General features: G+C 71.6%; 3 protein-coding genes across 9 annotated transcripts; all 3 read right to left on the bottom strand.

The window, feature by feature from the left end:
* Positions 1-56: 56 nt before the first annotated feature.
* On the bottom strand, positions 57-3,603 carry LOC310886721 (uncharacterized protein C8orf58 homolog). 3 transcript variants are annotated; one of them, XM_083811691.1, is made up of 7 exons: positions 3,218-3,603; positions 2,235-2,350; positions 1,210-1,685; positions 974-1,117; positions 813-891; positions 456-559; positions 77-373 (listed from the first exon to the last, which is right to left on the bottom strand). In XM_083811691.1, exons 2-7 carry the CDS (start codon positions 2,278-2,280, stop codon positions 290-292), a joined length of 933 nt encoding a protein of 310 aa, XP_083667817.1. In that variant the 5' UTR covers positions 2,281-2,350; positions 3,218-3,603; the 3' UTR covers positions 77-289. The 3 variants fall into 3 exon arrangements, with proteins under 3 accessions (XP_083667816.1, XP_083667817.1, XP_083667815.1); XM_083811689.1 differs by lacking the exon at positions 2,235-2,350; XM_083811690.1 differs by lacking the exons at positions 456-559; positions 2,235-2,350 and having other exon boundaries at positions 57-373.
* A 100-nt stretch (positions 3,604-3,703) lies between these two features.
* On the bottom strand, positions 3,704-10,175 carry PDLIM2 (PDZ and LIM domain 2). Of its 2 annotated transcripts, none has more exons than XM_083811688.1 (10): positions 10,027-10,175; positions 8,298-8,404; positions 7,736-7,887; positions 7,162-7,231; positions 6,950-7,077; positions 6,822-6,876; positions 4,964-5,103; positions 4,582-4,727; positions 4,383-4,488; positions 3,704-4,266 (listed from the first exon to the last, which is right to left on the bottom strand). In XM_083811688.1, exons 2-10 carry the CDS (start codon positions 8,388-8,390, stop codon positions 4,071-4,073), a joined length of 1,086 nt encoding a protein of 361 aa, XP_083667814.1. In that variant the 5' UTR covers positions 8,391-8,404; positions 10,027-10,175; the 3' UTR covers positions 3,704-4,070. The 2 variants fall into 2 exon arrangements, with proteins under 2 accessions (XP_083667814.1, XP_083667813.1); XM_083811687.1 differs by having other exon boundaries at positions 8,298-8,686; positions 10,027-10,125.
* A 1,073-nt stretch (positions 10,176-11,248) lies between these two features.
* On the bottom strand, positions 11,249-19,599 carry SORBS3 (sorbin and SH3 domain containing 3). Of its 4 annotated transcripts, none has more exons than XM_083811626.1 (19): positions 19,050-19,599; positions 16,761-16,860; positions 16,396-16,664; positions 16,257-16,320; positions 16,150-16,182; positions 15,996-16,056; positions 15,793-15,886; positions 15,645-15,686; positions 15,439-15,525; positions 14,930-14,985; positions 13,937-14,061; positions 13,758-13,834; positions 13,625-13,671; positions 13,366-13,480; positions 13,162-13,287; positions 12,078-12,485; positions 11,901-11,980; positions 11,724-11,830; positions 11,249-11,631 (listed from the first exon to the last, which is right to left on the bottom strand). In XM_083811626.1, exons 1-19 carry the CDS (start codon positions 19,569-19,571, stop codon positions 11,570-11,572), a joined length of 2,475 nt encoding a protein of 824 aa, XP_083667752.1. In that variant the 5' UTR covers positions 19,572-19,599; the 3' UTR covers positions 11,249-11,569. The 4 variants fall into 4 exon arrangements, with proteins under 4 accessions (XP_083667752.1, XP_083667753.1, XP_083667754.1 ...); XM_083811627.1 differs by having other exon boundaries at positions 16,396-16,640; positions 19,050-19,595; XM_083811628.1 differs by lacking the exon at positions 19,050-19,599 and adding an exon at positions 18,254-18,424.
* Positions 19,600-20,423: the final 824 nt, after the last annotated feature.

Raw genomic sequence — 20,423 nt, 5'->3', positions numbered from 1 at the left:
TGACGTCACGGTGGGGGGGGGGAAGGGGGAGGTGTGACGTCATCGAGCGACAACACAGCGAACGGCCGGAGAAATCGTGGAAAAAAGCTTTTATTGGGAGAAAATTGGGGAGAAAGGGGGTGTGGGGGGGGTGCGCCTGGATGGGGACCGGCCCCGGTGCGGCGCGACGTGATTCGGAGGGGTGCGATGTCATCCGGCGGGGCGTGACGTCATCTAGTGGGGTGTGACGTCATCCAGCGGGGCGTGACGTCATCTAGTGGGGTCGAGGGGTGGGGGGGTGTCCCCGGCCCTACCGGCAGCGGCCACCCCGCAGGGAGCGCCGGGCCAGGCGGGTGAGCAGCACCTTGACGCGCCCCCAGTGCGAGCGCCCGTCCTGCGGGGGGAGGCGGCGGTCAGCGGGGTGGGGGTGAGGGGGGGGCTCAGGGGACCCCCCCACCCGCCCCCGAACCCCTTACCTTGTCTGGGGCCGGGGCGCCCGACCCGCTCTCGGAGGGGTCCAGCAGGCTGGGGGAGCTGGCGGAGTGCCCCCATCTCCTCCGGCACGGTGCGGGGTCGGGGGCTGCGGGGGGACGGAGGTGGGGTCGGGGACAGAGCCCATATATTGGGGACAGAACCCACACACTGGGGACATCGATGGGGTCGGGGACAGAGCCCTTATATGGGGGACAGAGCCCATACATTGGGGACAGATGGGGCTGGGGACAGAACCCACACCACAGACAGAGATGGGGCTGGGGACAGATATGGGGTTAGGGACAGAGCCCCCATGGGGACAGAACCCGGCGTCACCCCCACGGGGCACCCCCCCTCACCTGGCGCATGGCTGTCGGAGCACGAGCGCGCCCGGAACCGCTCGCTCCTCCACGTGGCCGGATCCTGCTGCCTGCTGGGCTACGAGCGAGGAGAGGCAGGGTGTAAGCGGGGACCCCCTCCCCACCCCCGGGTATCCTCATCCTACAGCCCCAGCCCTCACCACGGTGCCGGCGTGCCGGGCGCCCGCCGCTTGCTGCCGGAGCAGCCGGTTGTCCTGCTGCAGCCGCGCCACGCGCTCCAGCATCTGGCAGATGTGCTCCAGGTACCGCAGCCCCTGCCCCGGCATTGCCCCCTCCGCCTCGGCCTGGGGGAGAGAAAAAGCTCCAGGGATGCGTGGGGGCTGAGACACCCCCTTAGCGCTCCCCCCCTCCCTCCCCATTGCTCCCCGGCACGCACCCCGGCTGCTTCGGACTCCTCAGCGCCGAGCCCCCGGGGGTCCCCAGCGCTGGTGCTGCGCCGGCTGAGCTGCCGCTGCCTCCTGCTGCGCTGCTGCCCCGGCTTCCTGCTGGCCGAGCGGCTGTGGAGGGGCCGGGGGGGCTCAGCACCACGTTCCCCTCCCGGGGGGCTCTTCTGGGGGTCCCCGCGGGCTGGCTGGAAGCCGTCGAGGGAGAAGCTGCTCTCGGAGCCCAGCGGGGTGGAGGGCGAGTTCTCGTTGCTCGCCATCTCCACCCCGGAGTCCTCCGACTCCGACTTGAGGAGCCGCCCGCTCGCCTGGGGGCTGCCCGGGGCTGGCCGGGGCTGCGGGGGGCCCCAAGCGCCCGATTCCTCGCCGCTCATCCCCACCGGGGGGCTCCGGGGGCTCTCGTGCAGCCGACGGTAGACGCTGGCGGACGTGCGCACCACGCAGCTCTCCGCCGTCTCCCAGGGACCATCTGCAGGGGCGAGGGATGCCGGGGGTGGGGGGAGCGTCGGATGGGGGTCCCCGGGGGGCACCACACGCAGGGCATGGCGCCGGCTGACCCCGCAGGAGGGGTGCACACAGCTGGGCGTGGGCTAGCGCCGCTCCCATCGTGGCCACTGGCCCCGTGCCCTGCCCCGAGGCTGCTGGAGACGTTGCCACCTGGGGACCCCTCTCCGGAGGGAGCCCCCGCGTGGCACTGAGGGGTGCTCAGCCGACGTCAGCACCCCGTCGGACTGCAGGACTGGCTTCCCCCGCTGCAGGACGGCTCCCGGCACCTCCAGCTCCTCGCTGCGCCCCGGCCCTACGCGCTCAGCCCCAGCTGGGCCGCGTTCTGCGGCCACCACCCTGAGCCCTGGGACGCGACGGCAGCCTCAGCCTTCGCCTCCCTGCCCGCCCGGACACAGCGCAGGGCTCGGGGAGGTGGGGAGCGAAGCCTCTGCTCTTTCCCCCCCCCCGCCTCCACGCACCCAAATCGGGGCACGGAGCTGCCCACCCCCCCGGCCAGCCCCCACGCACTCACAGCAGCTGCACCTCCTCTTCCAGACGGCGCGGGAGCCACCCCACATCGCCGAGAGCCGAGTGCCGGGCGCGTGTCCCGGCGCTGCCTTTTATACCCGCCCCAGCCGGAGCCGGGCCCTGTATCCAGAGGCACCTCATTACCGGACTGGTTCCCAACTGGTTCCCTTTGGGATTTGGGCTGGGTGATACTGGCTGGGCCGGTGGTTAGGGCTCCCTCCCCATCCCAGACGGGGAGGCGAGAGGGTGATTTGGGCACTTCAAGGCTGCAGGCAGACAGCCGGGTGCCGGGGGAACCTCGCCGCACTCCCACATCCCTGCCCTCTCCGCCCGGTCCTGGGGCTCGCTCCTGCCCTGCATCCACTCACCGCGGGTCCCTCGGGGGCCGGGAGGGCTCAGCAGGGCGCTGGGGCCACGGCGGTGGCCTCGGGGACAATCCTGCCTTTCAGCAGCCCCCGAGGGCCGCGTGCATCCCAGCAATGCCGCTCCCACGCGCCCGACTTCCACAGGCTCCCGGCGCGCTGCGTGGGCACCGCGGGACGGATCCTACCCAGCCCCTGAGCGTCCTCCGGGAAGCTTTAAGAGGGGATCGTGCCCCCTCCACCAGCTCCGTGGGACAGGGTCCTGGCTGCACCCAAGCGGGGGGGGTGCAGAGATGGGCTGGGGGCTGCTAGACCTCACCCAGCATGTGGGATCCATTGACCTTGACCCCAGCACTGCGTGCTCAAAGGCAAGCTCCCAGCACAGCCAACACCCCGGGGCCCCCCCGCCAGCACAAACACCACAAATTAGGGCTGTGGGGGGCCCCCAGGACACCCACCCAGCACGAATTAGGGCTGCCGGATCCCCTAGAACACCCACCCAACGCATGCACCATAATTTGGAACCGCTGGGAACCCCCAGGGCCCCTCCCCAGCACGGATAGCTCAGCGAGGGCCCCCTCCAGCAGGACCTCGGCACACCGGGGACCCCCCTCCAGAAGCTCACCGAGCCCCCGGAGCCGCTCCACGCTGAAGGCTCCGCGGCAGCGAAGCATCCCCGGCACCGGGCAGGGCGCACCGGGGGCACCGGGGTGGGCGCACCGGGGGCACCGGGCAGGGCGCACGGGGCAGGGCGCACCGGAGGAGGGCAGAGGGGCCACCCCCATCCCTCCTCGGCCTCTTTATGGGGCCGGGCTGTGGGGCGGCACGGCCCCGGGGCGGAGCGGGGCGGGGGCGGCCCGGGGGGGGGGCGGGGGGCTTGGCCGCCCCCTGCCCGAGCGCTTTGGGGTTTTGGCACGGGGCGGTGACAGCAGAGCCATCCCCGCGCAGACAGGCTCGCGGGGCAGAGATAAGAGCTCCTGGATCCTCGGCGGGACAAAGGCCCCTGATAACAGCCCCGCAATAAAACGCCGACACCCCCGGGGGGGGGCCCGGAGCGAGGCGTGTCCCCCCCCACCCCCCCCCGCCGCCCCGCACAGACCAGACGCGGGCGTGGAGCAGGTATATATTATATTTATATAGAGATCTGCTTTAATACCTCGGAGCAGCCCTTCGAAGGCAGGGTGCGAAGCGGTGCCAGCCCCCTCTCCGGTGCCTGTGTGCTCAAGCGTCCCCACGTGCCCCGTGTCCCCCACGTCCCCTGTGTCCCCTGTGTCCCCCGCGTCCCCGTGGGTGCCGGCGGTGACAGCGAGGGACCCCCCACGGCACGGCCAGGCCGAGACCCGACCCCGCTCATCGCACACCCAACCTGGCCGTGCCCCCCCAGGTGCCCCCAGCCCACCGAAGCAGCGGGGCCACCGGGGTGCCGCGGGTGCCCTCTGCTCCCCGCGGCGGCAGGGGACGCGGGTGGCAGCGGGGGCTCAGGATGGGGTGGGTGCGGGGGGGGCGCTGGGCCCCCCCGGGGTGCCCTGGTAGCGCAGGCGGGCGTGCTTCTCGCAGTACATCTCGTCGCCCACCCAGAAGTGTCCCCGCATCTTCAGGTTGAGGCCGCAGTCGGAGCAGGCGTAGCAGGCCGGGTGTCGGTAGCGACCCTCCTGGATCCTCACCGCTTGCGTCCTGGGGAGGTGGGGGGGGGGGGGGGGCAGGTGGCTTGGGGTCACCCCACGTCCCCCCCCGACCTCGTCCCGTCCGTCTGTCCATCCTCTCCCCCCGCCCCCGGCGCCCCCACTCACGCGATGCTGCTGCCGCACTTCTCGCACGTGTGCAGCTTCTGGACGCCGGCCACCGGCTTGCGGGCGCTGGGCGAGAGCCGGCTGGGGAAGGGGGCTGCGGGGCCGGCTGTGGGGACACGAAGCCATCGGCGTGCCGCTGCCAACCCCTTTCCCCCCCAACCCCCTCCCAGGCTCCCCATTTTCTCCCTGCGCCCCTCACCTCCGCCCTCGTCCTCCAGAGCCTCCTGCAGCAGGCGGAAGGTGCTGGATTGCCGCGGGGCCGCCCGCAGCTCCCGGTTCTCCTGCAGCATCTTGTACACCTCCGAGTCCTCCTCCAAGCGCCGCATGGCCGGCTCGGGGCCCGGGCTGGGGGAACGGCACCGCGGGGAAGGGACGGGGGGGGCTCCGGGCACCCGAAATCGGCCGCGCTGCGCCCGCTGCCCGCACCTGCCCCAGCCTGCCCGAAAAACCTCCCACACCCCGACCTGCCTCGCAGGTGCGTTAACTCTTTGCAGGGCTCCCTCGGAGAGGTTGAACCCACGCCGGGGGGCGGGCCGGGGGCTTTCCTGCCTCCGTCCTGGCCAAAAAAACCTGCTCCGTACCTGTTGCGGGGGCCGGGGGAGGGCGAAGACGGGCGCTGCTCCCTGCCCGTCTCCCAGAGGTTTGGTGGCGATGGTGGCTGGGGGGAAGGAGGCAGGAGAGGCCCCGGGGAGCTGTTGCGGTGGCTCAGGCTTCCTGGCTCCTGGCACGGGGAGAGAGGGGCCGTGAGAGCACCGAGGGGGGCGGGGGGGTGCTGTAGGAGCCCTGCTCCAGCCCGTGCCCCCCCCGGCCCCAGGAGGGATGGAGGGAGGATGCCATGTGGCTCAGCGCGGGGCTGCTCCCCGTGCCGTAACCCTATGCCTGCGCCCGTCCCCTCCCCGGCATCTGCTCCTGCTTAGCGGCGAGGCAGGAAAGGCAAAGCCCCGATAAGTGGAAGCCGATGTTCCCAACGTTCCCGGGAGCAGCCGCCACGCAGCTGCAAACCCCGGCAGGAACCGCGGGGATGGGGACAAGGAACCCGCGCACGGCCCCACTGCCCCTGCCCGGACCCCGTGGGGACGGAGAGAGGCGGCACCGAGGCTCCGCAGGGCCACGGGAGGGTGAAGACGGAGCTAAAATTAGGCCCGGGTGGAGCTGGGCGCCTTGGCCTCATCCGAGCAGCCCAGCGCCAACCCGCCCTCGGGTGCAAGGCGAGGCAGGATCCGAGGGAGGCTTTGCCCCTCGCCGCCGCGTTGGGGTCCCGGCCCTTCCAGGGGCACCCCGGCAACGGGATGCTCTGCCCCAGCCACGTCGGGGTGGCTCCGGGGCAGGGAGGGACCCAGCGGGGCCGACACCAAAGCAAATAAAGAGCAGGGGGGGCAGGAGGGAGTGGGAGGGCTGCGGGAGCCAAGGGGCGGCCGGGGCCGCGGCCAAAGGCAGCTGGAACGGGCGGCGCTCGGGGCCACCGCGCTTCCCGATTTGGGCTTGGAAAACATCCCCGGGACGGAGGGGAAGGGAAGGCGGGGAGGCAAAGCCTCCCGAAACCACATCGGGGAGGAGGGCTGGGGGGGCTGCGGGCACCCCGGGACCAGTCGGGGCGGCAGGGGAGACACCGCAGCCCCCCTCCGGGTACCCAGGCGGCACCCGGCACGCAGCGGGCAGGCGGGCGCAGCCGGGGGCGCGCCGGGTCCCTGCCCTGCCAACCAACGCCCCGGCCCCCCCCCAAGCCCTCCCCAAACTGGTTTGGCCTCCCCAGCCTCGGCGCTGCTGCCAAGAGGCCGGGTAGGAGCGAGGAAAACATCGCAGGGCGGCGCGCCGGTGCCCAGGGGGCTGGGGGTGCCGGCGAGCACCGGCGGTGGGGCCGACGCGGCCCCTGGGGCAGAGCGGGGCTGGGCAATAACACGGGGCACGGGGCTGCGAGGGGGCACGGGGGGTGCAGGGGGCAAAGATTTTGGGGTGTAAATGGGCATGGGTGGGGCTGGAAAATGCAGATTTGGGGTGTAAATGAGCACAGGGTGGGATGCAAAGGGCAAAGATTTTGGGGTGCGAAGGGGCACGGGGTGGTGCCGCAAATGGCAACGGTTTAGGGCTATAAAGAGCTAAGATTTGGGGCTGCAAAGAGTGGTGGTTTGGAGCTAGAAAGGGGCACGGGGTGGGGACGGAAAGGGCAATGGTTTGGAGCTGCAAAGAGCTGAGATTTGGGGCTGCAAAGAGCTAAGATTTGGGGTTGGAAAGAGCTGAGGTGTGGGATTGCAAATGGGCGCGGTGTGGGGCTGCAAGGGATGATGGCGTGGGGCTGCAGAGGGCCATGATTTGGGGCTGCAAAAGGCGATGGTTTGGGGCTGCAAAGCCTGCCAGCGCACAGATTCACCCCAAGCAACCTCCCAAGCACATTTTCCCTGCCCCCCGAAGCCCACCCCCCACCCCCGGCTCCCCGCTCACCTGGGGCAGGCCGGGACGTGGCAGCTCCTCGGGCGCGCTGGGCAGGGGCTGGGAGCTGTGGGGAGAGCACGGGGCCATCAGGGGGGGCCTGATCCTGGCCGGATCCTGCCCGCGTCCCCCATCCTCACCCGTGGCCGCCGAGCCCCAGCTCGCCCCGGCCATCGGCCAGCCTCGGGCTGGGGGAGATGGGGCTGACGGGCCGGGGGGCGAAGGGCGGGGGTCTCCAGGAGCCTTCCTCCCGCATCCTCACGGTGTCCTGGGGAGGGAAGGGGAGATGTCAAGAGCTGGAAGCGGCGCCGGGGGGGGGGGACACGGCGTGCGGGGACTGCTTGGGTCTCACCTGGAAGCGCGCGGCCAGCCTGTCTGGAGAGCTGTCCCCGTTGGTGTGGCTGGGAGAGGGCAGCGGGAGCCTGGGGAGGGGGGGGGCAGAGTGAGGGGTCCCGCACCTTCCCTGGGACCCCCCCCCACACCCTGAAATAGTCACTTTAGGGCTGGCGAGCGCCCCGGGGGAGAGGTATGAGAGGAATGCCGCCGGGGTTGTGGCGTTTGGGTGGTGTCCAAAGCCCTCAGCACTTCCCCACCCTGCTTGAAGAGGGGCTGAGGACAGGGCGAGAGAGGGGGGCACGTGGACGGGGAGCCCCCTAATGGGCCCGTGCCCCCCCCGCCCCGTCTCACCCCCCCGGGGCTGCGGTGAGAGGCAGCACCGGTCGGCCAGGTAACGGCTGCCAGGGCTGCCCGGCTTCGTTACCGCCTGACGCTTTAATTAGAGAGCCGCGACGGGCTCCCTGCGGGGATGGCGCAGCCCCGAGAGATGCCGGAGGGGAAAAACAACCCCAAACCCCGCAGGGAAACCGAGGCACGGCGCGGGGACGCTGCTCTGCGGGGACCCTTCCCGTCCCCGTCCCCTCGCCCACCTCTCCACCTGCAGCCGGAGCTGCCCGGGGCTCTGCTTGATCTTGTTCTGCGCCTCCACGTTGAGCATCTCGGCCGCGCTCTCCCCGTTGATGGAGACGATGACGTCCCCCGGGCGGAGGTCGCCGGCGGCCGCCTTCCCCTGCTCCATCACCTCCAAGGAGAAGGGGACACGGGGACAAACCCGCCAGGATCAGAGCCACCGGGGCAGCGGCTCTGCGCCCCTCGTGCGTCTCCATGGCCAAGGTCACGGCACTTGGGCGCACCGGGGCCATCCCCATCCCCACATCCACCCCACCCACTGCACCCCATCCCCAAATCCCCCTTACCCACAGCCTCCCCCCGTCCCTGGCCCTCCCAAAACAGCGCCAGCCCCCCCACGGGGTGCACAGGACACGGACAGACAGAACCCCCCCGGCACCAGCCCAGCCCTCGTGGGGCCGGCGGCCGTTCCCACGGAGCGCCATCCCTCGAGGACGGCAAACAGGATCCGCTCCCCCAGCAGCCAGTCGGGCAGCCCGGCTCAGCACCCGCCCAGCACCCCGGCCCGGAGGGGGCTCCTACCTTGGAGACGGTGATGGGCTTCCCGAAATCTCTTCCCCCCGTGATGCGGAAGCCCCATGGGGCCGGGCCGGCCAAGGTCACGGTCACCGGCATGGCAGCGGGCGGCTCTGCGTGGACAGGGGGCTGCGGCGTCGGGAAATCTGGGGCGCTGAGGGGATGGGGCAGAGGGGAGCCCCCAGCCCCACACCGCAGGGGTCCCGGCAGCGGGGTGCTGGGCCCCGGCAGCGCCTTCCTTCCGGGGAGGGGACCCGCGCCTTCGCGCCGTCGCAGGGTGCCAGCAGCCGCCGCTTCCTCTCGCCGCCCCCCCTGGCCCCGGATGAAGCCGGTGGCTTCCTCCCCACCGCGGCCCCGTGGGGACGAGGGGGTCCCCGGGCTGTGTGCTCACGGAACTGCGGGGTACGGGGGTCGGGGGATCAGTTCGGGAGTCAATCAGGGAATCTTGGAATCGGGGAATCATGGCACCACAGAACCACGGGATGGGTTTGGGTTGGAAGGGACCCATTCCCAGTCTCCAACCCCAATCTCCCCTCTCTCGGTTCAAAGCCTTTACCCCGCGTCCTATCACTGCAATCCCCGATAAAGGTCGCCCCGGGGCCTCGTGCGAGGCAGGAAATCGGCGCCTTGGCAGCGAGGCCGGCGGGCGGCACGGCGCGGCAGGGCCAAGCCAGCGGGGTTTGGAGGGGAGGCTGCGGCCAGCTGGGGAAGGAGGCGCGAGCCCGGGCCCCGGGGGGACCCGTACCAAGTCCCCCGCCCTGCAGCCCAACGGGTGCTGGAGGATGCTGAGGGTGTCCCCCACGGGTGGCGTGGGGTCCCCGTGGTGTGTAGGGAGCGTGGCAGCCCTCGGTTTTGGTGGTATCAGCGGGAAGGGGCAGCCCCTGCCCTAAAGGCTGGGTCTGGCAGCCCCGCTCCCTGCCCCGCGGCGCAGCCCCGTCCCCGTCCCCTCGTCCCGAGGCAGCCCCGGGAGCTGGGCACCGCGTCCGCAACCGCCGGGGAAGGCATTTTAAAAATCCCAGGCTCACAAAGAGGGGCTTGAGAGGCTGCCCGGAAGAATTTCCTGGGCTGGGCTTTGCAGCGGCGGGAGGAAACCCCAAACCCCCTCCCCAACCCCTGCCTGGGGCAGCATCCCCGGGCGGCGAGGCCGTGCCCGTCGCCCGTCTGCGCGCAGACCCCCGAGCCCCCCTCCGTCCCCTACACCCCAAACCCATCCCCTTCACCCCACATCCCCCCCACACCCCCCAAAACCACCCCATCACCCCCTCGCACGCCCCGCACCCCGCCGGCAGCCCCTGCGCACAGCGGTGCCTTTGTGGCCGCGGCGCCTGGCGGTGCCACCGCAGCGGGCCGGGGGTGACAGCGGGTGACAGGCGCTGCCAGGGGGACCGGGGGGGGGGCAGCGGGACACACCTGCGGGACCGGCTGCCCGCAGCCCACCGCCGGGGGGAGAGGCGACAAAACCCGGGGTACCCCCGGCACCAGCACCCCCGACGGGGACGGTGCCAGCGGGACCCCGACGGCTGCGCCGCAGCATCCCGGCGCCGGCTCCCCGCCGCCCCCCGACCCCTCTGCCCACCGGTCCCGCTGTCCCCCACCCCTCAGCCCCCCGACCCCGCTATCCCCGACCCCTCAGCCCCCCGACCCCGCTGTCCCCGACCCCTCTGCCCCCCCCACCCCGCCGCCCCCGGCCCCTCCGCCCGGCTCCCCCCCGCCCCCCCGGTCCGGGCGCACTCACCGGCGGCGGCCGAGCCGGGGGCCCCGTGGGGCTGCGGAGCCGAGCGGGGCCCCGGTGGCGGCGCCGCCCCCTCGGAAGGGGCCGGCGGAGCCCGGCGGGGCCGGGCCGGGCCGGGAGGCGGCGGCTCCGCAGCGCCGTCTGGGGGCACGGCAGCCCCGACGGGGCGCACGGTGTGGGGCGGCGGGGGGAAGGGGGGGGCAGGAGGTGCCCGAGGACCTTGCCCCTTTTTTTGGGGGGGGGGGGAGACACTGCGGACCAACAGGGCGCTGCCCCGTGGGACTGTCACACCCCCCGCGGCATCAGGGCTGTGCTGGGGCAGAGCCCCGAAATGCACTGCAGCCCCCCCCGTACAGCCCCCTTGCACCACTGCAACCCCCCCCGTGCACCTTTACAGCCCCCCATGCACCTTTGCAGCCCCCCCATGCACCTTTGCAGCCCCCCCATGCACCTTTACAGCCCCGCCATGAACCCTTACAGCCCCCCCATGCACCTTTACAGCCCCCCCCATGCACCTTTGCAGCCCCCCCATGCACCATTGCAAACCCCTCATGCACCTTTATAAACCCCCCCATGCACCGCTGCGACCCCCCTGCACCGTTGCAACCCCCCCCCCATAATTGCAGCACCCCTCTGCACCGTTGCAACGCCCCCATGCACCACTGCAACCCCCCTGCACCTTTACAACCCCTTTGCACCATTGCAAACCCCCCCTGCACCATTGCAGCCCCCCCATGCACCTTTGCAAGGCCTCTATCACACTGCTGCAAGTCCCACAAGAACATTAAAATCCCCCCACATGCACCATTGCAACCCCACAAGCACCACGGCACGCCCCGTGCACTGCTGCAAGTCCCACAAATACCATTAAAATCCCCCACAAACACCACTGCAACCCCACAAACACCACTGCAGCCCCACAAGCACCACTGCAGCCCCACGAGCACCACTGCAACCCCACAGGCACCTTGGCATGCCCCGTGCACTGCTGCAAGTCCCGTAAGCACCATCAAAATCCCCCACAAACACCACGGCAGCCCCACGAGCACCGTTGCAGCCCCACATACCCCACTGCAGCCCCACACAGTGTCACCCCTAACCACACACGACCACTCGCCGCCACGCAGCCCCACAGCCAGCCCCACGGGTCCCTGCCCCACACGTCCCCGTGGGCACCACCCCACCAGCTCCCTCCCGCCCCGGCGCCACCAGGCAGGGCCTCGGCTCGGGCTGAGCTGAGCTTTAATGACGGACAAGAAGCAAAGGCACGCGTGGCACGGCCCCAGGCCGGCGTCTCGAGTCGCAGCCGTCACGGCCGGGCCGGGGACCCACCGGGGACCCCCCCCAGCACCATCCGGAGAGGGAAGGAGAGGCACGGCCACCGGGGCGGTGGGCGATAAGGCACCGGGCAGAGGCGAGGAGGGCGTCGGGTTAAGGCACTGGGCGGAGGATTGGTCCCTGTTAGAGGCACCCCATAGGGGCAGCAGGAGCTGGAGGCGCTTCGCGTCCCCGTGGGGCCGTGGCTCCTCCGCTCCGCGCCGCGGCTTCACACGGGCGCCACGTAATTGCCGGGGAAAGTGCCGAATTTCTGCGTCCTCCTGGAGACGCCTGGGGAGAAAGGCGAGGGGAGGGCGGTGAGGCCGGCGGCGGCCCCCCCCAAGCCCCGAGCCGTCCCCAGCCCGTCCCCGTCAGCCACGCACCCACGAACCAGCCGTCGTCGCACTGCTGCATGACGTCCACGCGGTCCCCTTCCTGCAGCTCCAGCTCGTCGGCGTTTTGGGGCCGGTACTGGTAGAGCGCCCGGTACCTGCGGGACGCCACGGTGAGGGGCTGCTCGCCCTGCGCAGGGACACCGGGCCCCTCCCGGCCCTACTTACGGGGTCCACTGGATTTCGGAGCCGTTGTAGGACGGGGCGGGTGCAGGGGGGGTGCTGGCGGGTGCCCCCACGGCTGGGCGCTGCGGGGGGAGAGAAGGGAGAGGTGTTATGGGGCAGCATCCCCAGTCCTAACAGGGTTATGGGGTGGGGATGGGGGCTGCAGTGGGGGCAACTCACCTGCTCGGGGGGCCAGGTGGGGGCTGGTGAGGGGCTTGGGGCCGGGGCTCCAGCACGGGGCAGCTTTGGGGAGGGGGGAAAGGCGAAACCGAGGTGGCGGGGCGAGGACGGGCACCCACTGGGATCACCGGGACCCCGATCTGTCACCCTCCGCGGGGTCCCGGGGGAGCCGGCGGGGAGCTGGGGGCCGCGGGGGCCGGGGGAGTGCTGCGGGGACGGGGACACGGCGGGGAGCCGGGGGCTGGCGGAGGCGGGCGAGGGTGGGAAGTCGTCGGCGGAGGCTTTGACCCTTGGCTCCTTCAGCACCTGCACGTAGGTGGCGGGGAAGATGCCCTGGCGGCTGGTGCCCGAGATGCGCCCCTCGTACCAGTTCTCGTCCACCCTGCGCACCAGGCAGACCCGCTCGCCCTGCGGGGGGGGGAAGGGAGCATGGGTTAGCCCGGCACGGCTCGGCACGGCCCGGCATAGCTTGGCACGGCTCGGCACAGCTCGGCACAGCTCAGCTCAGCCTGGCTTGGCACAGCTCGGTGAAGCTCGGCACGGCTTGGCACAGTTTGGCACAGCTCGGCATGGCTCAGCACGGCTCAGCACAGCTTGGCACGGCTTGGCACAGCTCAGTGCAGCTTGGCATGGCTTGGCACAGCTCAGCACAGCTTGGCATAGTTTGGCACAGCGCAGCACAGCTTGGCACGGCTTGGCACAGCTCGGCGCAGCTTGGCACGGCTCGGCACGGCTCAGCACAGCTCAGCATGGCTCGGCATAGTTTGGCACAGCGCAGCACAGCTTGGCATGGCTCAGCTTGGCATGGCTCAGCACAGCTCGGCACGGCTTGGAATGGCTCAGCACAGCTCGGCACGGCTCAGCACTGCTCAGCACAGCTTGGCACGGCTCAGCACAGCTCAGCACGGCTCGGCATGGCTCAGCAAAGCTCAGCATGGCTCAGCACAGCTCAGCATGGCTCAGCACAGCTCAGCATGGCTCAGCACTGCTCAGCATGGCTCGGCATAGCTTGGCACGGCTCGGCACGGCTCGGCGCAACTCAGCACGACTCAGCACAGCCCGGCACGGCTCGGCGCAGCGGTACCTTGCGGAAGGAGAGCTCGACGGGCAGCTCCCCGCGGAAGTTGTAGAGCGCCAGGGCCTCGCCGTACTCCAGCACCTGGATGCTGGGAGCCTTGATGGGCTTGGGCACCTCGGTGGGGGGCAGCACCTGGAGCGGGGGCGCGGGGGAAACGATCAGCTCCAGGCTCCCCAAACCCGCCCGTCCCCCCGGCGGCCCCCTCCTCACCTCCACGTAGTTGGAGGGGAAGATGCCCACGCGGCCGTGGTGCTCGCCCTCCAGCCAGTTCCTGTCCACCTCCTTGTGGATGTAGACGATGTCCCCCTTCTGCAGCGTCAGCTCCCTGCGAGCGCCAGCGCTCAGGGACACCGGCCCCGGGGGGGGGGGGCGGGGGGGAGGCAGAGGGCGGCCGGCCCCCCCAGCATCCCGCTCTGGTCCCCGTCCACCACCCAAGGGATTTTGGGGACACGGGGACGCCGTCACTTACTTGGGTGACTCAGCTTGGAAGTCGAACTTGAGGCGGGCAGCTTTCATCTGGGGGGAGACAGGGTTAAGGGGGGGGGGGGGGCTCTTCCCTGGCCATCCCCGACCCCCCAGGGACGGGACCAGCCTGGCCTCACCTTCTTCTCCTCCCTCTTTACAGCCTCTGAGGGGTCCCCAAAGTCCGACAGGCTGGGGAGGGTGCCGGGCCTGGGGTCTGCAAAGAGCGGGGTGACATTTGGGGGGGGGGTGTCACCGGGTGGCAGGGCAGGGGTGCATGGGGTGCCCCAAATCTGGGCTCCTGGGGGGGGGGTCTCACCTCTGCTGGGGGCCGCGCGGCTCCGCTCCCCGGCCAGCCCCAGCCCCCCCCGCTCCATGCTGGGGCTGGCGGGCGGGTGGTGGGCGCCGGGGGGGCTCTGCAGCCGGCGGGGGGACAGCGGGCTCCTGCGGGTGACAGCAGGTGATGTGCCACCCAAATGCGCTCTGTCTTGGGGCGCAGCTTGGGGACAGACCCCCCCCCCCCCCGGTATTGAACCCTGGGGTCCCGGTGCATTGGGGGGGGGGAGGCGGGCAGGATGGTGCAAAGTCTGCCAGAGCTGCCCCAGCCGCAGGGATACGGCAGCGTGGGGCAGGCGAGGCGCCTGGCTAATGGGTAACCCCGCTCCTGCCACGCGTAAAGAGCCCCAATCCCCCCCCCCGTGTGCCATCCGGAGGAGGGGACAGGCGGGGGGGGGCAGCCCAACACGCGCACCCCGCAGGGGTTAGGGTAGGCCCTACAAGAAGCGGAAGGTTTGTTCGTGTCCCTCCCGGAGACGTGGGGATGCCCCGGGGTGGCCGCCCCAACCCCGGGAGCCGCTGTCACCGGCGTCCCCCTCCCCGCGGCGTGGGAAGCCAGCGCCCGTCACCTCCCCTGGGGCTGAGCCAAGCGCCAGGACACGGCGTCCCCGCACGGGCCGGACAGGGGAAAGGGTCAGCCTGGTTCCAGCCCCGTCCCACCCAGCGGGCAGCCAGCCCAGCCCAGCACCGCTCCAGGCTCCGAGCTCCCCACCCGCGTCCGGCCGTGGGGAGGGCGCAGCCAGCAGCGCCACGGGGGGCTCGGGGTGGCGGAGGGGGGACGTGGGGACAAGCAGGACGTCAGGGTGGGCACCCCAAAGTAGCCAAATCTACCCAAAGGACGGCCCAGCCTGGTTCCCCCCCCCCCACGCGTGGGGTCCCGTCCCGTGGTGGCCCCACGCCCCGAGCGGGGCTGGGGGCTGCGGGGTTTGGGGCTGGGGGCAGGGGGGGGACACGGGGAGCGGGCGGCCGTACTCACCGAGCCGCCGGAGAGGCCGGAGCGGGGGAGCGAGCGGTGGGAGCAGCCGCCGAGCTCTGCCGGAGAGAAGCGGGAGGGGGTGGGAGAGAAAAATTAATCATCCGAGAGGCCGAGTCTCCGCGGGAAGCGAGGGAGTCCAGCTCCGGCTGCGCAGAGCCAGCAGCCAGCCGGACGGCGCCGCCAGGCTGGGTCCTAGCGTCCACGGCCACTGCCACGGCCACGGCCACGGGCACGGGCACGTCCTGGCGGCCAGCCGTGCGCTCGTCCAGATGTGCGCACACCCGGCTGTGCACGCATCCTGCCGGGCGCGCGTCCGGCTGGGCACGCATCCCGTCGGGCGCGCCACCGGGTGAAGTTGGGCGCGCGCGCGGCTGGGTGGGCACAGCTGGATGGGCGCACAGCTGGATGCACGCACACATCTGGATGCACGCACACATCTGGGCACGCTCACATCGGGGTGCACACACAGCTGCCATCAGCCCCGGGGGGGGCAGCAGGGGCCCCGGTACCTTGCGGGGCTGCTTGCGCGTCTCCATGGCCCTCATGTCCTTGTCCAGCTCCTCGCCGAGCTGCTCCAGCTCCTGCTGCAGCAGCACCTGCGTGGGCAGGACGCGGCTGCGGTGAGTGACACGGGCACCGCCCTGTGCCACCGGGACCCCCGCTGCCACCCCTCCAGCCACCCCCAGCCACCAGGACGAGGGGCTCAGCCGCTTACCTCGATGGGCTGAGCTCGTGCTGGGGGCACCACTTCTGGGGGCTGTAAAAGGGCACGGGGCTGTTACGTGTGGGGGACACCGCAGCGCCCGTGGGCACCCCACCAATGGGCTTCGTGCTGTGCCAGGGGGAATTTTCCCCCTTCCTACCTGCCCGGGCTGCTCCAGCACTGAGGATTTCCCCGGTTCGTAGTCAAAAATGCTGCCGGGCTCCGCGTCGGCACCGGGGTCACCCCACTGGGTCCTGCGGGGAGCCAGGGGGAGCTGAGCCCCCCTGTGCCATGCGGGCACCCTGCTGGGGACAGCGTCCCCGTGCCCCCATGGCGATGCCACCCCCGTGCCACTGCACTCACCAGTCTGTCCCGTTGGGCACACCGGGGCGCTCGGCCAGTGGCGGCCCTTTCCTGTGCGGCTCTGGTTTGGGGACGGAGACACCGTGATGGGCCGGGGCTCCTGGGGGTCCCGGGGGTCCCCAGCCCTGCGGCGCCATCCCCAGGCAGCGCTTACCTGCGGGGCAGTGCTGGGTGTCCCAGTCTGGCTCTGTGGGGAAGGAGAAGGAGGTGAGGGGGCACCGTGCCGTGCCGCGCCGTGCCACCGGCGGCACCGGGACTCACCGGGCAGCTTGCGGTGGATCTGCTGGAACATGCTGCGGTACCAGTCCCGGGGCCGGTCAACGCTCTGCGGGGACAGGGTGGGGAGGTGAGGAGGGGTCCTTTGGGGGGGGCAGAGCCCGGCCCCACGTCCCCGACTCACCGACCGCGAGGCGATGGGCATGCCCGTCTCGTCCACCGGCCCGATGCCGTCGTACTTCACCCAGCGCCTCTCCCGCCGCTTGCTGTCCTTGGTCCACGTGGCCGACCAGCCCGGCGGCCGCGGGCAGCTGGGGGTGGGGTGTGGGGGCGCGGCAGCCCCCGGGCCCTGCATGGGGTCCTGAGCGGGTGCTGGGGTGCTGGGCGCCTTCGCCTCCTTGGCCGGCCAGGTCTGGTACCACTCGTTTGCTGGGGACGAGGCGATGGGGGCCGCTGCGACACCCGTGGGTGTCGCCGAGCAGCGCGTGGGGCAGCTGCTGGATCCCAAGGGGGCAGGGCAGGCGCCCCAGGGGTGCTCGGGGCAGGTACCTGCGGTTCTGGGGGCCGCTCGGACGTGCTCAGCTGGGGAGGGGTCGTGGAAGTCGAAATTCAGCGTGTTGGAGCCGCGGTGGCGGATGACAGGCACCTGCTGCACGAGGACGGGGCGAACGGGGGGGGGGGTTGAGGAGCAGCTCCCCAAATCCCCCCTCGACAGGCACAGGGGTCCCGCAGCCCCCGGCCCCGCTCACCCCCGTCACCACACGCTGCGGGGGCCCCCACAGCCCCGCCGGGGGGGCAGAGGGGCACGTCCTCCGAGCTCAGAGCCAGGATAGGGCCCCCCCATGGCCGTGGGGCTCAGGGACGCAGCCGCGGGGCTGCCCGTGCCCTGCGGGGAAAGCGGCTGCGCTCACGGCAGGTCCGTGCCCCCCAGCCCCCCTCGGGGCTCCCCCACTTGTTCTCCACGTGGGCATGGACGGATGCAGCCCCCCGGGCTTGGCATCAGCTTCAGGAAACCCCCCACTCAAACCCACGTCCCCCCGCCACGGGACGGCCCCGTGCCCCCCCCGGCTTTGCCAGCTCCACTCCGGGGCTCTACCTGGGGGCCCCCAAAATCCCCGCCGGCCTTTTAAGGGAGAAAAGAAACCAGGGGAGGGACGGCGCGGTGGCCAAGTGGTGGCACATCGTCCTGGCATCCCGGTGCCGGCCACATCCCCGCCGTGCCGTGCCAGGAGCCGCTGGGCGAAGCGTGCCCGCCGGTGCCCTCGTGCCCGGGCATGTGGGGGCAGCGGGAGCGGGCACAGCCTCCCGGGGCCGCGACGAAACAGAAAGTCGAAAGTATTTCCCCACCCTGCAGAGCAAACAGGGAGGGGAGGAGAAGCGGGAGGAGAAGCAGCAGGAGGAGAGCAGCAGCGGGAGGAGTGGGAACGGCGGCAGAGGCGCAGCTCATGAGTCACCGCCGCAGCGCGCTGCCAGGGCTGCAGCGCGGGGTGGGGGCGCCCCGGGATGGGACCCCCCCGTCCCCGTCGTCCCCTTGTTCCCCCACCGTGGGATGGCTCCAGCACGAGGGGAGCCCTTTGGGGTGCTGTCAGCCGGGTGCAGGGCAGGGGACACCCGTGTCCTGCCCGCCCCATGCCCGGGAGCCCCCCGAGCATCACCACGCGCACCTGGGCACGGCAGGGCCGCGTTGTGCCCCTAACCCGTGGGACCCCTTGGTGTGGGGTCTTGGACACCTCGGGGGATCCTGGCACGGCCCCGACACCTCGCAGACCCCTCCTCAAAAAGCAAGCTGGCCGAGAAGCCCCTCCCTGGTGCGTTCTCGCCCCCAGCACCCCGCACCCCAGGTGTCACCTCCGTGGGACCCCCGGCTCCCCGATCCCACCACCCAGCTCCGCACTGAGCACGCCCGCAATTAACGGGATTAACACCCTGGGAGAGATTCGCCCTAGGGCAAGCAAAGCCGGGTGCAGGCACCCACACCCCCTGCACCCCATCCAACCCCTGCGCCCCCCCTGCACCCCCCCCCCCCCGGAGCCAGCTCTTACCTCCCGGGCTGGGGGCCCGCGGGCAGCGGGGCCGCGCATGGGGCCCGTGGAGCCCCGCGGGGCGCGGGACGGAGGCGGTGGGCGGCGGGGGGAGCGGGGAGAAGCAGGCAGGGGAGAGGAACGCGCGGCCCGAGATGTTTCGCCGCAAGCTCAGCGCTCAGCGGGTGGGTGGCGGGGAGAGGCCCCCCAAGCCCGCACCCCCCTGCGGCATCCCCAAGCCCCCCCCAACCCCCAAAGCAGCAGCAGCCCCCGGCCCCACGGTTGATCCCGCGGCGCCCGAGCTCTCCGCCGGGTGCCCGCGTGCCCTGGCCCCCCTGGGGCGCGTTCGTCCCCCCCACCCCCCCCAGCGCGCCCCGCTCTGGAGCAGGGCCGGCCCATTCAGAGTTTCCAGTGACATTTCCAGGAACGGGATCCAGGGAGCAGAGCCAAGAGGCTGAACTCATCCCACGCCCCGCGCACGCCTTCCCGCTGACGACACGGGGCCAGCCCGGCGCCGACGGCCCCCTGCTGCAGGCACCCCCCGGTGGGGTCCTCCCTGCTGGCCCGGGGGGCTTCTGGAGAGGGGTTTTGGGGCGAAAATCGCTTGGTGAGGGGGGAAGGAGTGGGGAGAGGGGCTCTGCGCTGCCCCACAACCCCACCACGGGGCGCACGGACAAAGCAATCCCCGTCCCCACTGCCGCCTGGTTTCCTACGGTGACCCCCTGTCCCTTTGGGGGCCAGGATTTGGGGACCCCCCTCGTTGGACGTCCCCCATTCCCTGGTGCCCCAGGGTGGGCGCGCGCCCCCCCGAACCCACCTCATCCCCTCCGGGTGCGCCCCGGTCTCGGCCACTCTCGCCCGCCGCTCGCTTCCCGGTTTCGCCGCTCCCCAAAACTGCTGACGGCCCCGAAACCGGGCAGCCCCGGCCCTTCCCTGCCCCGTGCTCCTCACGTGAGCTCCGGCCTCCCCCGCCAGCAGCGGAGGCTCGCGGGAGGGAGGCTTTGGTGCCAGCCGTCCCCACCGAGAAGCTGCGGACGGGGACGAAGGCGCCAGCTGGGGTGGGCACGGCGCGGGGCACCCAAGGGACAAAGGTGACGGAGCGGGCGTGCTCCCCGCTCCCGGAGGCAGGAGGACACGGATCCCCACGGGGAAAGGAGGCCGGCCCCGTGAGCTGCGGGGAGGCAGCACAGGAGCAATTTGGGGGGCAGCAATTTGGGGGGGGGCAGCAATTTGGGAGGCTGGCGGCACAGCCCGTGGTGCTGGGGACGGGGTTAAACCCCACGGCGGAGCCCCCAGCCCGTCCTCCGCCCCGGTCACCCCGCCACGTCCCCAGTGACATCTGGAGGTCACGGCCTCCGCTGGCGCTGCCCCCCACGGGCAGCAGAGCCCACCCTGGCCCCCCCCCACCACCAGGGCTCCCTTTTGGGAACCGCCTCCCCCCCGGCGGCACCGCACTCACCTCGGCAGCCTCCGGGCAGCGTCCCCGTGCCGCCGGCCTCCCTCCCTCCCTCCCTCCCTCCGCCCTGCTCCCAGCACCAGCCTCCGCTCACAGATAAATATTTAACGCGCAGCCCGGGCCAGGATTAACAAAGGGCGAGTGTTTCCTGTTTGCTCAGCGCGGCGATGCCAGGCGGGAGCGCGCCGCGAGGCCGGCGATGGCCACGGGACAGCGAGGCCGGAGGGGAGCCCCCCTCCTGGGGAGCGAGGCCGGAGGCTGCCCCCGTCGGGGGGTAAGGCTGGGGAGAAGGACGAGCAGGAGGTGGTCCTGGGATGCGGCCCTGGAAGGGGGTGCAGGCGAAAAAAGGGTGAGGGGGATGAGGCGGGGATGGGAGAGGCGTGGAGAGCACATGGGGAGGCAGCCTCGACGGCGGGAGGCGGCCTCGACGGTGGGAGGCAGCGCCTCCGCTCCTCCAAGGAGCCCTGGAGAGCGAGGAGGAGGATGTGGAGGGCAAAAACAGGAGTCAGCAGCCCCCCCGACTGCACGAGGAACGTTATTCATTTATTTACCCATCTCAAGGGGCGAGGAGAGGAGGCTGAGGGCTCTCCAACAAGGCGAGGCCAAGCACCGAGGCACAGCGGCAGGGCCGGAGCCGTCGGCGCGACGCTGCCCTCACCCCGAGGCGACACCAAAAAGGGGCCCCCAAATCCCTCGTCCCCTCCTTCCCCAAGGCCAGGCAGGGCTGCCCCCAAT

Source organism: Anser anser (genome assembly GCF_964211835.1).
Source record: "Anser anser genome assembly, chromosome: 26".
Lineage (NCBI taxonomy): Eukaryota > Metazoa > Chordata > Aves > Anseriformes > Anatidae > Anser > Anser anser.
This window is presented reverse-complemented; position numbering and strand designations above follow the sequence as displayed.

Coding starts and splice junctions, on each gene's coding strand:
- LOC310886721 (XM_083811689.1), bottom strand. CDS start 3,377: ATGGGGGTGGCCCCTCTGCCCTCCTCCGGTGCGCCCTGCCCCGTGCGC. Junction 892..973: donor CCCGGCACGCCGGCACCGTG/GTGAGGGCTGGG, acceptor CCTCGCTCGTAG/CCCAGCAGGCAGCAGGATCC. Junction 374..455: donor GCGCCCCGGCCCCAGACAAG/GTAAGGGGTTCG, acceptor CTCCCCCCGCAG/GACGGGCGCTCGCACTGGGG.
- PDLIM2 (XM_083811688.1), bottom strand. CDS start 8,390: ATGCCGGTGACCGTGACCTTGGCCGGCCCGGCCCCATGGGGCTTCCGC. Junction 7,078..7,161: donor GGCTGGCCGCGCGCTTCCAG/GTGAGACCCAAG, acceptor TTCCCTCCCCAG/GACACCGTGAGGATGCGGGA. Junction 6,877..6,949: donor CTGGGGCTCGGCGGCCACGG/GTGAGGATGGGG, acceptor CTCTCCCCACAG/CTCCCAGCCCCTGCCCAGCG.
- SORBS3 (XM_083811626.1), bottom strand. CDS start 19,571: ATGTCACTGGGGACGTGGCGGGGTGACCGGGGCGGAGGACGGGCTGGG. Junction 15,526..15,644: donor CACGAGCTCAGCCCATCGAG/GTAAGCGGCTGA, acceptor CTGCCCACGCAG/GTGCTGCTGCAGCAGGAGCT. Junction 14,062..14,929: donor CCGGCCTCTCCGGCGGCTCG/GTGAGTACGGCC, acceptor TGTCACCCGCAG/GAGCCCGCTGTCCCCCCGCC.